The sequence below is a fragment of the Chiloscyllium plagiosum genome, chromosome 16 (genome assembly GCF_004010195.1).
Source record: "Chiloscyllium plagiosum isolate BGI_BamShark_2017 chromosome 16, ASM401019v2, whole genome shotgun sequence".
Taxonomy (NCBI): Eukaryota; Metazoa; Chordata; class Chondrichthyes; order Orectolobiformes; family Hemiscylliidae; genus Chiloscyllium; species Chiloscyllium plagiosum.
This window is the reverse complement of record NC_057725.1, coordinates 49262602-49276302: the sequence shown is the minus strand read 5'-3', so window position 1 is coordinate 49276302 and position 13701 is coordinate 49262602. Positions and strand designations below refer to the sequence as shown.

The window sequence follows — 13701 nt, the reverse complement described above, 5'->3', positions numbered from 1 at the left end:
AGCCATGATCTTATTGAATGGCGGAGCAGGCTCAAAGGGCCAGATGGCCTACTCCTGCTCCTAGTTGTTATATTCTTATGTTCCTCATTATACCCAAAAGCAAAAAGTGTGTGTGAAGCAACAAAATATACAAACAGTGTTGAACTTTATGTGCTGGATGCAATCAGCATATTTAAGCAATAATGAGGCTCAGAGTTTTTAAACTGAGAAACCGAGAGAAAGGACAGAGATTATGCAAGAAACCACCAAACCTGTGAAGATTGAGTGAGAAAGTGGGGTAGCTCTGCGAGAAATGATCAGGCAGCAGAAAACTTGGCTTTTCAAACGTTGTTGGACTGAAGCAGATCAGGTTGGTTTTAAGGTAGGAACCAAAGAGTTATTGGAAGGAGAGAAGATCTTCAGGGATGTGATTATAAAGACAAAAATATAGACAGAGCCGATAAGTAAGTCTGCCAATTAGATTAGATTAGATTACAGTGTGGAAACAGGCCCTTCGGCCCAACAAGTCCACACCGACCCGCCGAAGCGAAACCCACCCATACCCCTATATTTACCCCTTACCTAACACTACGGGCAATTTAGTATGGCCAATTCACCTGACCCTGCACATCTTTGGACTGTGGGAGGAAACCGGAGCACCCGGAGGAAACCCACGCAGACACGGGGAGAACGTGCAAACTCCACACAGTCAGTCGCCTGAGGCGGGAATTGAACCCGGGTCTCTGGCGCTGTGAGGCAGCAGTGCTAACCACTGTGCCACCGTGCCGCCCCTAATTATTTCTGGCTACTGGAGTACTCTTCTGTAAGTTAACAGCTAGGCTTCATATTCCCATTGTTGTTTTTCTTCAAAGATAATGTGTTCTGTTACTGGATGCAATCTGCTGCTCTGATTTCACAGGCTCCATGACAGTCAGTCCAGATGCTGGTGTATTATAATTATTCATATATCATGGTCTATGCGCTTTGTGATTTAAACACTGACAACATGAAATGTGTGAGGACCAGGCATCCCAGGGTACTCCTGGTGGAGGGGACCCAGTTGTTTTTTTGTTGGCAGATCCTGTGGGTTTTCCCAGTCTGAAGAGAGGACCATGGAATCTATTTTTAAACAGATAAAGTTTATCCCTGGATTGTGATAGATCAGCTTCAGCAAAGCCTGCCAAAGGCCTCTCCTTACATTGTTCTATCTATGAAGGGGATTGTGTGGTATTCTAGCTATCCTTTCACACAGCATTCACCAGCCTCAGCTCATTCTTTGTCAGATTTCTGTGCATCTCTGTATTCAGTCGCTGAGCTGTTGCTGGTGGAGTTGTGCTTGTCAATGTAAAGATTTTTATTTTTAAAAAGGGCTGCTTTCCCTGAACACTTTCTATCTCTGCCTCATCATCCTTAGTCAGAAATGTTGCATTCATACAGGCATGTTTTGCTGATGAGATTTGAAAGTGGTCACTAAGGGTTTGTGGTTTGTCTCTATCTTGATGTGAAGACCAAGAAAATGATCTCATAATCACATGGAGCTCCCTGCATATTTCTAGTCAGTTGCAAGTCAGTGAACAGGATGCAGGAGTGGTCTGCACTTCTGATCTACTTGTATCTGGAATCGTACAGCCCTTGGTATGTAAAAGGTGTCAGTGCAGGAATGATAATGAGTAGCCCTGGGTCACAGTCAGCTAAGGTATCAGGTAATGTCACCATCGCTTTGATTTTCTCAAAAGACCTCTGTAATATTTCCTCTCAATGTCATGAATTGTGTTTTTGTAGCCTATAATCTCATTGGCAACAACAAGGTTGGCCAAGGATTTTCTGATTTAGTTTACCGTAGTTTCGACTCTATAAGTCAATCATGTTGTGAGAAGCTGGAAGCTCCTTACTTGCTCTGGCCTTCTGTGGATCAACCCTGACTTGAGATGCTCAAGGAACTTGACAGTAAGCTGGGAGAATTCACCCTTGTTGTTGAGTGCAATCCCTGATTCCCATTTACATTGCAATGTGGCTTGTACTCTCGTGTCATGTTTTGTCCACATGACACAGGATGCTTGCTGTCATATGTGGAAGATTTCTGGTGCCGGGGGGTGGGGGGTGAGAGGGTTGCCAAAGGGTAATCTGCAGAAATAAACTTTCCAAATAATGTAATGAAGGTGTTGGACAATAACGACTCATCGTAATTGCCTTTCCTGAACACCAGCTTGTTGCTTCTGTCACAGGTGAAATACTTCATACTTTCAACATCAAATTAATTTCCATGTTTTCCCATGGCAGGAGTGGATGAAGAACTTTCCTCCGTGTAAACAGACTTACTGGCTCTATTTCTGGACCTGGAGTTACATGGTGTGCTGTCTTCAGCTTTCTTTAGTTTGGTGAACAGTTGTGTCAATTCAGCTCTGAATCTTTGGGCTAATCTTCACAACATCTGATTCCGCTGCTCTGCAAACAACTGCAAATCACTGCAAGCAATTCTGCTTCTGAGTCACACATGATTCTTTGTTCACCTCCATCCATGTGGCATCTAGTTCTTTGGAGAGCTCTTTGCTGTGAGGCCTAGGAACTCTTTCGCCATAGCTTACTCAACGCATCTTATTAACTCCCTACCACTCCCTTACGGCAATCTTTAAGTCCAATTTTCGCCCCCATTTCACCACATGCTTTCCAGAATAAATTGCCATGCAGTGGATATCCCAAATTCGTAGAAATATTGAATCATTAAAGTGTGGAGGCAGGTCACTGAACCCATCGAGTCCACAGCGGCCCTCCAAAGAACAGCCCAAGCAGACCCATACCCCTATCTTATTCCTATAGACCTCTATTTCCCCTGGCTGATCCATCTAGCCTGCAAATCCCTGGATACTATGGGCACATAAGCATGGCCAATCCACCTAACCTGCACATCTTTGGACTGTGGGAGGAAACCGGAGCACCTGGAGGAAACCCACGCAGACATGGGGAGAATGTACAAACTCCACACAGACAGATGCCTGAGGGTGGAAGCAAACCTGAGTCCCTGACATTGTGAGGCAGCAAAGCTAACCACTGAGCCACATTGCTGCCCAATATTGACATCAAAATTCAATATCATACCTTGCACCAGGCCATCTTTAATAGTCTGCTGTGCACTCGGACAAGCACTATCAGTCCGGAGCTGCTCAGGCACCATTCCTGATATTTGCTGCAGACATGGTTAAAAAAGGGAAAGTTGATGCCCTGTTTTACAGGCAGGGAGCAGGAGGTTCTGCAGGATGGGTTTGTGCAGGGATGGGATTTTGTCTTTCCCTAGGACCATCAGTGAAGACTATGATACAAATACGTGGCAGCTTAGTCCGAGGTTAAAAGTGGATCAGTGCTGTGCCATTAGAATTATTAGAGGCTAGCTCACATTGGATGCCAATGACCATGGACAAGGGTGTGTGCGGCCAGTGCCCACAAAAGCATGCCCTTGGATATTGGTGCCACTGTACAACATGGAGGTCACTTGGAGCAAGTGGTGAGCTGAATCCAGCAGGAGCTGCCTCTAGTCTCCATGTTGGGTTTTTCCAACATCCAGCTAGTTTGGTGTGATGGGAGGATGAATATTAACAGGGGGATTTGGACTGTTTGAAAGGTGATAATCCCCATCTATTGGCATCTGCCTATCGAGAATCTCATCATCTCCGTTGTGAAAAGATATAAAAGATGGTACAAGTTGCTCCAAACTTCCCGATCAGTATTGACCTGCTTATCACCTGATTCTGTCACACCTCTCGCCATCGGCCACATCGCTCAGACCCCAAGAAGATTCTGCCTAATGTTTCTATAATTTTTTCCCTTAATATTGGAGGGTGGCCTTCATTTCTCCCAAGCCTTAGAGAGAGACCTTGCCTCCAGCCATACCGTTGGGAATACATATTGATATTTCAGGACCGTATGGGGAAAACCAGGATATTTTGAACTATTTGGACATTCTCTGGGCTGAAACTGAAGCCATCAGTTTAATATATGCTGTGGCTTATCTGCTGTTTGCTGGAAAACAAGTGACTTTGGAGAAAACAAAAGCATCATAAAGAACCAAAGCTGCTGCAACTGTGTCTAACTTAAAGTGCATCGTGTTTCTGTCTCTGAGGATATTGGCACTCCTCATGATTTCTGCATGGTTCCCAGCTGTCTCCAAGGAGAGGCACCTCAACCTCATGGATAACATTTCTCTCATTGTACATCTTCTATACAGACCTCTTGCAACAGCACACATCCAGGAAGCAGCCCACCTTTCCGCAGAAGTGGCAGCTGGCCTCTTGGCAGCAGAGCTTTCACGCCTGTGTTTTTTCCCTGACATACTAATTAAACCAGCTTGGCCTGATGCTGGATGTGCTCCTGTTGTTCCTGAGTTTTTTTTATTTCGCAGTTTTCCTTTTCTACCTTTTTATCTCAACTGAGTCAGCTGCTTTTGAGAAGGGGTACTCCATGTTAACTCAAACATAGTTTGATTCTGTTTTCTGGTCTCAGCTTGACTGCTTAGTTGGATTGCCTTTGCAAACATTAGATCATCCCTTGACTGAATGTTAGCAGACAAGGTGTCATCTAAAAATCCCTTGATTTGGAGGCGCTGGTGTTGGACTGGGGTGGGCAAAGTAAAATAATACAACACCAGGTTATAGTCCAACAGGTTTATTTGGAAGCACTTGGTTTAAGAGCGTAGCTTCTTCATCAGATAGCTGTGGAACAGGATCATTAGACACAGAATTTTGGGGAAAAGATTACAGTGTCATACAACTGAAATTATATATTGAACAAACCTAGATTGCTGTTAAGTCTTTCATCTTTTAGAATGGGTTCATTAATATTAAGTCACATTCTCGAGATAACAAAGTTTTTTTAAAAACGATTACATTTCAGCTCAGAGATTAGAGTCTGTCTGTATTCCAGTCTTGAGTCAGACAGGTTCTATTTCCAAAGTAGAAATTTATAAAATATTACATGGATTGACTGCCTGCAGATTATGCGATTTTTGGGCAAAATAGAATGTACCTGCAAATACAATTCTGCAAATGCAAATTCACCCCATAGACGTATATGTGTGTGTACATGCATGAGAAAGAGAAAGAGTGTAAGTGTGTGCATGTGAGTGCACGTGAGAGAGTGTGTGTTTGCATGTGTCCATGTGCCTGTGAGTGGGTGTGTGTGTAGGTGTGATTGTGGGGTGTGTATGTATATGTGTATGAGAGAGGGTCTCCATGAGTGTGTGCGTATGTAAGGGAGTGTGCGTGTATAGAGTGTAGTGGGGTCACCTGTAGTGTGACATGAACCTAAGGTCTCAGTTGAGGCCATCCCCATGGGTATTAAGCTTGGCTATCAGCCTCTGCTCGGCCACTCTGCATTGTTGCATATCCTGAAGTCCACCTTGGAAGATGGCCACCTGAGGGTCCGAGGCTGAATGTTCCTGACAGCTGAAGTGTTTCCCGTCTGGGAGGGAACATCCCTGTCTGGTGATTGTTGCACGGTGTCCATCCATCCGTTGTCATAGCATCTGCTTGGTCTCGCCAATGTGCCATTTCTGGGGGCATCCTTGCCTGCAGCGTATAAGGTAGATGACATTGGCCGAGTCACATGAGTACCTGCCGTGTACATCATGGCTGGTGTCCCCACGTGTAATGGTGGTATTCATATCAACACTCTGACAAGTCTTGCAGTGGTTACCATGACAAGGTTGTACGGTGTTGTGGTCCATGTTGTCCTGAAGGCTGGGCAGTTTGAAAGTGAAACAGCGATTCAAGAGGCAGGCATACTAACCAGAATCTGCCTCCAGGAAAGCTAAAAGGGATACTGCTTTGTAAACCTCTGTAAAATAACATAGTAAATGGTGTGGTGTCTGGGATCATGGTCTTATCTGAGAAAGGGCAGAAGAGTGGACGTGAGGAATGTTAGGTCATCCACGATCCTATTGAATGGTGAAGTAGGCTCAAGGGGCTGAATAACCTACTCTTGTTCCTACTTCTTGTAGTCTTATGGGGTTCTTCAGCCTGCCTCATATGAGAGAAATACACTAGTGTAAGAATAACTGTGTTATATGAATGGTTATTTCACATGCCTAGTATTTTGTTCTCCATTGTTTTAATGGGAACATTTAAGTTCTTCTGTTGAAATAACCTAGACAGATATTTGGTACAAGCAAATTCAGTTTTTAACATGTTTGTTCCTCTCCAGTGTAGAGTACCCTTGACTTTTCTTTTGTTTTGGTGGGTGTCAATACAATCCTGATTGTACAACAGAACACGTCTCTGTTGTATCCTGTGGTTGTACATGATGTGGATGCTGTAGATTGGATCTTTGATATCAGTAACATAAACAGCAGCTAGGCCCTGTCAATGAAGGCTGCATCTCCCTATACCTGTACATCCATGCCATGTGGCACTTCCATTTGATCATGCACATTTAAACAGATTCAGGGGATGGAGAGATGGAGGGATAGGAGAGGAGATGGGTGAGGAAACGGTAGCAGGGAGGTACAGAGAGGACAGGAGAGTGGGATCAGGCATGGGTGAGTTTGTGCAGGGGAGTTGGGAACCTCCCCAAACACCAAGGCCCCCTCCCCGCCTCCCCCCCCCCCAATCCCGCCAACCCTGATCCGATGTCCTCACTCTTCTCGTGCTGCATCCTCACACCCCTGCCACTAAACTCTGTATCAAAATCGCACCTTTTCTCTGCGTGGCACAGCCTTTGCGTATGATGCCATCCATAACATTTATGTGATGACATAGCAGGTCTGAAATAGTGCCCTTGTATGTCCTGAGTGTCAACAGACATTGCCTTCTATCCATCTGACTGCAGTTAGTTACATAGAAAAGGCCTCCAACAACTATAGAGAGCACAGTGCTGGCTGGCACTTTGGCACATTCGGTTTCAGTTATTAGACTATCGACCCCAGAGGGTTCATTGCTAAAGAATACACCTCTGTGGCTGGATTGAACAACCACTTCTGTTTATTTTCAGCCAAACTGGCAGTCATTTGAGTCGAGCAGGAAGTGGGCCACATAAGAAAAGACATCCGAAGGTTGGCAATAAGGTAAGAAGTTATTTTTTTCTGTCTGTTTGACTTCAACTCTCCCTCAATCACTCAACATTTCCCTATCTGTTTGTTCAAATCCCACCCATGGCGGTGTGGGAATTTAAAGTCATTTAAAACTTGGAAATTCAAAGTCAAATGAAAACCATCAGATTGTCTTTAATTATCCAATTGCTTTGCTGATTTTCTTTGAGGAAGAAAATCTGTCCAGGCTAGTCACACACCACATAAGCCACTTAATTGCATCAAGCAGGATAACAGATGGGTAATAATTGCTGGTTTTGTCAGTGATGCCTATCTTGAAAATTACATTTTAAAAGGTATGCTGTTTTCCTTGCCAGTTCTCTCTCTATATCTCTGCCTTATCACTTTTTTTCCATATCTCTTTATCTATGTATATCATATGTATACATACTATGAATACTAAATATACCAAATATATACTAAATATACCATATAAATATACCAAATACCCGCTCTACAAATTATTTCTTATTGAAAATCTGTCCTGAGGCTAAATGAATCTTATTACAAATGAAAATTAAACTCAAATAAACTAGAACAATAATGAATTGTGGATATGAACAGAATTTCTGGTGTTTTAAATGGAATCAGCAACATGTTCCTCCAATAATGATTGATTCCTTTTCCCTTCACCTCCACCAACCCACCTCACTTTTGCTGAGTGAGTGAGTGAATCCACTATTGTGTGTGACTATACCGGACAGCATGATCCTAGCTGGTTGATGTCTGCCTGGTATCTGCTGCAATAGATGACTCCAATAATCCAATGAAAAGACAGCCTCAGGGTCTGGCACTGTGAAAGAGTTGCCAGGAGTTAATCATCTGTTTTGCTGTAACCACCCCTCACCACCAAACAACACGTGACTTTAATAATTGAAAACAGTGATCATAAAATAATCTGTTGATTCTCAATGCAGATGCTTAGGCATGAAGCATGGAGATTTGAGTGAGGTACTGAAGTGTGTCTGAGAGAGCAAAATTAAGACTTTTTCAAGTATTGTAAATGCTAATGATATTTAGAATAATGTTTCTAGGTGCAGAAATATCTTGTGCTTGACCAGCATAGTCAGAACTTGCACCAGACTTTTCAAATTGCCTGTAATTGTAGTTGGGGTTTGTCTATAATATAACATTGAAATTTTCCAAAGATAACCCTTGTGTGTCTCCATTCCCAGGCTCAATCCAATGCAGCAGATCATGGTTGCCTCAGCCAGAGGTTCCTCCAAGGCACCATCATAGCTCTCGTTATAATCATGGCTTTCAGGTAAGGATTAAGGATTTCTGAATGTAGCCTTGTTCTTGCAATGTTCAGATCTAAGTTTATGCCTGAGGCTTGGCTAGTTAAATTATTCTGTGGTAGTCAGGATCAGGAGCCTTAAGAAATACTCTGATTTGTACATTTCCAACACTGTCCATTTCTGACTGACAAGAAGACAATGCTCCAAACATGTACAAGTGTTACAATTATTTACATAGAGTATAGACCGTCTCTACTTTACCAACCAAAAACCACACACCTCCTAATTGATCAATATCATGTAATATCCTGTAAAATCTCATATTCCAAGCTTGATAGCCCACATCCCAGTTCTGGTAATACACTGAATTTCACCTCGCTATCCCAGTGTTCCGCAGGATCCCACACCTCAACTCTCATATCACATGGGTTCAAACATTGGGAGGATTGTAAACAGTGTGGAGGACATTAAAGATTTTCAGAAGGACTGGCACATTGGTGGAATGGGCGGATAGGTAGCAGATGAAGTTTCATGCAGCCAAGTGTGAAGTGATACATTCTGTTGCAAAGACAATATGAAATAAAAGGTACTATTCTAAAGGGTGTTGTGGACCAGAGAGAGCTGGGAAATCTTCCCTCTCGTAGCCACACAACTGTTGAGAAAGTCCTTATGTTTGACCTTTGGAGGTCCACATTGCCTTAGGGAAGGTTAGAGGGGAAAAAGGATCTGACTGTATATTGCATAAGTCATTAAAGATGGCAGAGCTGTTAATAAAGCAGGAGCGGTGGAGTAGTGGTCATGTCACTGGACTAGTAATCCAGAACCCCAGGTTCTAATATTCTGGAGATATTGGTTCAAATCCCACCGTGTTGAAATTGGAATTCAACAGAAAAGTAAACCCATCCAATTCACTAATGCCCTTACAAGAAGGAAATCTGCTGTCTTTATCTGGCCTGGCCCACATGTGCATTCAGCTCTGCAGTTGTCTCTGAACTGCCCTGTTCAGAGCAAGTTTACTGGACTAATACCTGGAATGGATGGGGAAAGGTTGGACAGAGTTGCAAGGAATACAAGAATAGGGAGGTTATAATGAATTTATGTAAGACACTGATTGGGTCTCTGCTGGCGTGTTGTGTATAGTTCTGGATACCACACTATAGGAAGGAATTGAATGAACCAGAGAGAGTGCAGACAAAGTTCAGGATACAGCACTTCAGCTATGAAGAAAGATTGGAGATGTTGAGACTGTTTTCCTTGGAGAAGCAAAGGCTAAGAGCAGATTTGACAGAAGGTTTCAAATTCATGAGAGGTCTGGAGAGGGTAGATAGGGAGAAACTGTTCCTGCTCATAAATGGATCAAAAATCAGCTGGCACAGTTTTAAAGTATTTTGTAAAAGAAGCAATTGCAAGTTAAGAAAAAGGTTTTTTCACCCAATGAGAGTTTAGGGTCTGTAATGCATTGGCTGGAAATGTTGAGGAGGCAGGTTCAATTGAGGCATTCGAGAGTGATGTTTATATCATCATTCAATATTCAGAACTACTGGGGTAAGGCGGCAGGAGATTACTACTAAGTCATACTGCTCAGACAGCTAGAGCTTCCAAATAAACCTGTTGGACTATAACCTGGTGTTGTGTGATGTTTAACTTTGCTCAGACAGCTGGTATGGATATGATGGCCAAATGACCACTTTCAGCATCATAAAACTCCTGGGAGGGTCCCGCATCAAGGTCTCAATATCCCAGGGAATATCACACCACCAGCTTAATATCCCATGGGATCCCACACAACTATCTCAAATTTCCACACAACTATCTCACATAACCATTTCAATCTTCCATGCCACCATCCCAATATCCTATAGGATCTCACATCACCACATCAATACCACTAACCTCACTGTCAAACAGGATTCTACATCTCAATCCTAAATTTCACTTTATTTTCTCCATGGACATAAGAATCACTAGCGAGACTTGTGCTTATTGTCCATCCCTAATTGCCCTTGAGAATGTTGTAGTGAGCAGCATTCTTAGCATTGGCAGTCAAGTGGTGTACGCACACCCACAGTCATATTGGGAATGGAATTCCTAGTGATAGTGAAAAAACAGTGATTCATTTCCAAAGTAAGGTGTGGCTTGGAGATTATGATGCTCCCATGTGTCTGCTACCCTTGTTTTTTTCCTAATGGTAGACCTTGTAGATTTGAAAACTGCTTTTGGTGAGTTTCTGCAGTACATCTTATATACAGTACACACTGCAGCCACTGTTTGCCAGAATTTGAGGAAATGAATGTCTAAGGTGCTGGATAGATTACTGAGTTATTCTGTTCTGGATGGTGTTGAGCTTCTTGAGTGCAGTTGAAACTGCATCCATCCAAGCAAGTAATGAGTATTCCTCTAACAACTGACCTGTGCCTTGGGTAGGTTTTAGGGAGTCAGAAGGTGAAGTGCTCAGTGCAAAGTTTCCAACCTCTAACTTGCTTTTGTAGCCAGAGCCTATAATGCTGGTGTAGTTAAGTTTCAGGTCAATGATAAGCCCCCAGAATGATCATGGTTAGGGATTCAGCAATTGTAATATCAAGATTTCATTCTTTGCTGTTGGATACGGTCATTGCCTGACAGTTGTGGTTTCTTGCTGCTTCATTATCTGAGGAGTTGCAAAGTGTAAAGAACCCTGCTCGGTTATTTATCAACATTCCCACTTGGTCCCACCTTTCTGTTTCATCAGTGTAGGTTAAACTTGAAACTCCATTCCAGAAGTAAAGGCAAAGTGTTTAATTCTCTAACACTCAATCAGGCTTCAGCTTGTCTTGTTCCGCTATTGAGTGATGGTCACTCTGAAACAATATAACTTTTATTACCATTTTCTAAAATAGAGGTTTTTTTTCTGAGATACGCTATAGACCTCCAGTGACAGGAGTAATGAATTTCAAACCCTAGTCTTTGAACTAAACTTGTGTTTTTTGCCTCATCAGTGTAATATCCATGTCAACACTCTATGTGCTGAACCTGCGCAATGATGATGGGACAGAAGCTGATGGGTGAGTGAATTGATCTTTGAGCTCCAGAGCAGTGAGAAATCTCCAGACTCTCTAGGCAACAGGCACATGAGGAGGGGAAGCTCAAGAGAAATCAAGCCAAATTTTGCTCTTTATAGATTCAGGATGTATTTCAAAAAATTCACTGAAGTTGTGATCAACTCAAGAATCCAAAGATGTGCAGGCTAAGTGGATTGGCAATGCTAAATTATCCGTAGTGTCCAGGGATGTGCAGTCTGGGTGGAGTGGTCATGCTAAATTGTCTGTAGTGTCCAGGGATGTGCACATTAGGTGGATTGGCTGTGCTAAATTCTCCATAGTGTCAAAGGATGTACAGGTTAAGTGGATTGACCGTGCTAAGTTGTGCGTAGTGTCCAGGAATTGTGCAGGTTAGGTGGATTGGCCATGCTAAATTGTCCGTAGTGTCCAGCGATGTTCAGGCTAGGTGGATTAGCCGTGGGAAATGTAGAGTTACAGGGATAGGGTTAGGGGCTGGGTCTGGGTGGGATGGTTTTCAGAGGGTCGGTGTAGACTCGATGGACTAAATGGCCTTTTTCCACACTGTAGGAATTCTATGATTCAAAGTCATTACACTTATTTTGGAATTGGGCAATGGATTATGTTATCTTTTTACCCTACTAGTTTTAGAGCTTGATCATTTCTTAGATCCAAATCTCTAATGCATATATTGGTTCCACTAAAACCCTCATTGTTACCAAGTCAGAGTCACAATAACTGTGTCAGTTGATTGGAAAGCTGATACAAACCTACAATGAGAATATCAAAAGATTTGAATATTGAAAGAAACATCCAGATGGCACTGTCACAGTGAATTGATGTGCAGTCTACCTCCACTCTCGGCTTATTTTAAACTCCCTCCCACATTATTTTAGATATGCATTCATTCTTCTTCTGTCAATTCATGTCTCTTTGTCTGTTTGTCTATCTCTCTCTGCCACTCTTTTCACTGCCTCCCACAGCCCCATCTTCTCCCCAATTTTCTTTCCCATCTCTCTCTCTCTTCTCCACCCCCCACGCCTTCTCTCAAACATTTAGGTGTATCTATCTTTGCATCTACCATTGACTACAGTCTGTATAAAAGGCAAAATATTGTGGATGCTGAAAATCTGAAACAAACACTGAGAATCCCTGAAAAACTCAATAGGTATGGCAGCATCTGTTGAGAAATAAATAGAATTAATGCGTTGAGTTTGATATGACTCTTCTTCAGAACTGGGGTTCTGTTTCTAAGATGAATGGGATATGACCATTTATGTTGGAAAAGCTAAAATATAAAGAGGAGGAAGCTTTGTTTTAGCTCTACAAAGCCCTGGTTAGACTGCAACTTGATTTCTGCATCCAGTTCCAAGCACCACACTCTCAGAAGGATATGTTAGACATGGAAGGAATCCAATACAGGTATACAGAATGTTGCCAGAGATTCAAGGATTTCTATTATGAAGAAAGATGACATTAAATAGGCTTGTGTTCCTGCAGTGGAGAAGGTTAAGAGGTGATTTGATTGAGATTATTCAAGTTTTGAATGGTGACAGAATCGGGTAGACAGAAATTGTATTCTGTAGGTGGAGGAGTTGGGACAATGGGATATGACTTTGAAATCATATAATTAGAATGATGTCATTCAGAAAGGTAGTTAGGAAGTGCTTTTTCAGGCAAAGTAAAGCTTTTTATACGAAACTCTTCGATGAAAAGCAGTAGATGGTAGCTCATTTAATGATTTTAAATCTGAGATTGGTAGACCTGTGCTAGATAAGGAATGGAACTAATGTGGGCAATGGAATGAGAATATAGATCAGCAATGATTTCATTGCATAACAGTTTAGACTGAAAAGGCTACATTACCTGCTCCTTTCTAGTGTTTAACCTAGGTATATTCCTACTTAGAATCTACTTTCCCTTTCTAGATCTGTATTTATCTCTGTTTTGTAAATTCATTGTTATGGAAGATCATTGCCTTAACAGATTTGAGGGCCTTGCTGAATATGTCATCATTTAACAGACAGTGGGCTTGAGATTGAGGTTGGTGGCCACACTGCATGTGATAGTTGTGAAAATGTGACTTCACTGAGTCAGAATACTGTTGACTCAGGTTCTGTTTCAAGATTTAAGCAAGTAATCTAGACTGAGACTTCAGTTCACTACTAAAGGAGTTGATGGCAATGCTTTCGCAATATTAAACTTGAAGTCCTGTGGATTTGAGTAGATACTGAAGGATACAGTAACTGAAGAGCTAGGAATTCTCCTGGTGTCCTAAACATGTACTCATTAACAAAAATCACCAAAACTGACTTTATTGCTGATTTTCCCCTTGAAGGAGAAAGTGAGGACTGCAGATGCTGGAGATCAGAGC

General features: G+C 42.3%; 1 protein-coding gene across 11 annotated transcripts in view; it reads left to right on the top strand.

The window, feature by feature from the left end:
• The window catches only part of myrf (myelin regulatory factor), a 230023-nt gene that overhangs the window by 200189 nt on the left and 16133 nt on the right, over nt 1–13701 (top strand). For all 11 annotated transcript variants that reach the window (XM_043706033.1, XM_043706036.1, XM_043706031.1 and 8 more), the window contains 3 exons: nt 6958–7030; nt 8230–8318; nt 11268–11333. In XM_043706033.1, coding sequence (XP_043561968.1) covers nt 6958–7030; nt 8230–8318; nt 11268–11333 — 228 coding nt within the window. The remainder of the gene's footprint in view (nt 1–6957; nt 7031–8229; nt 8319–11267; nt 11334–13701) is intronic.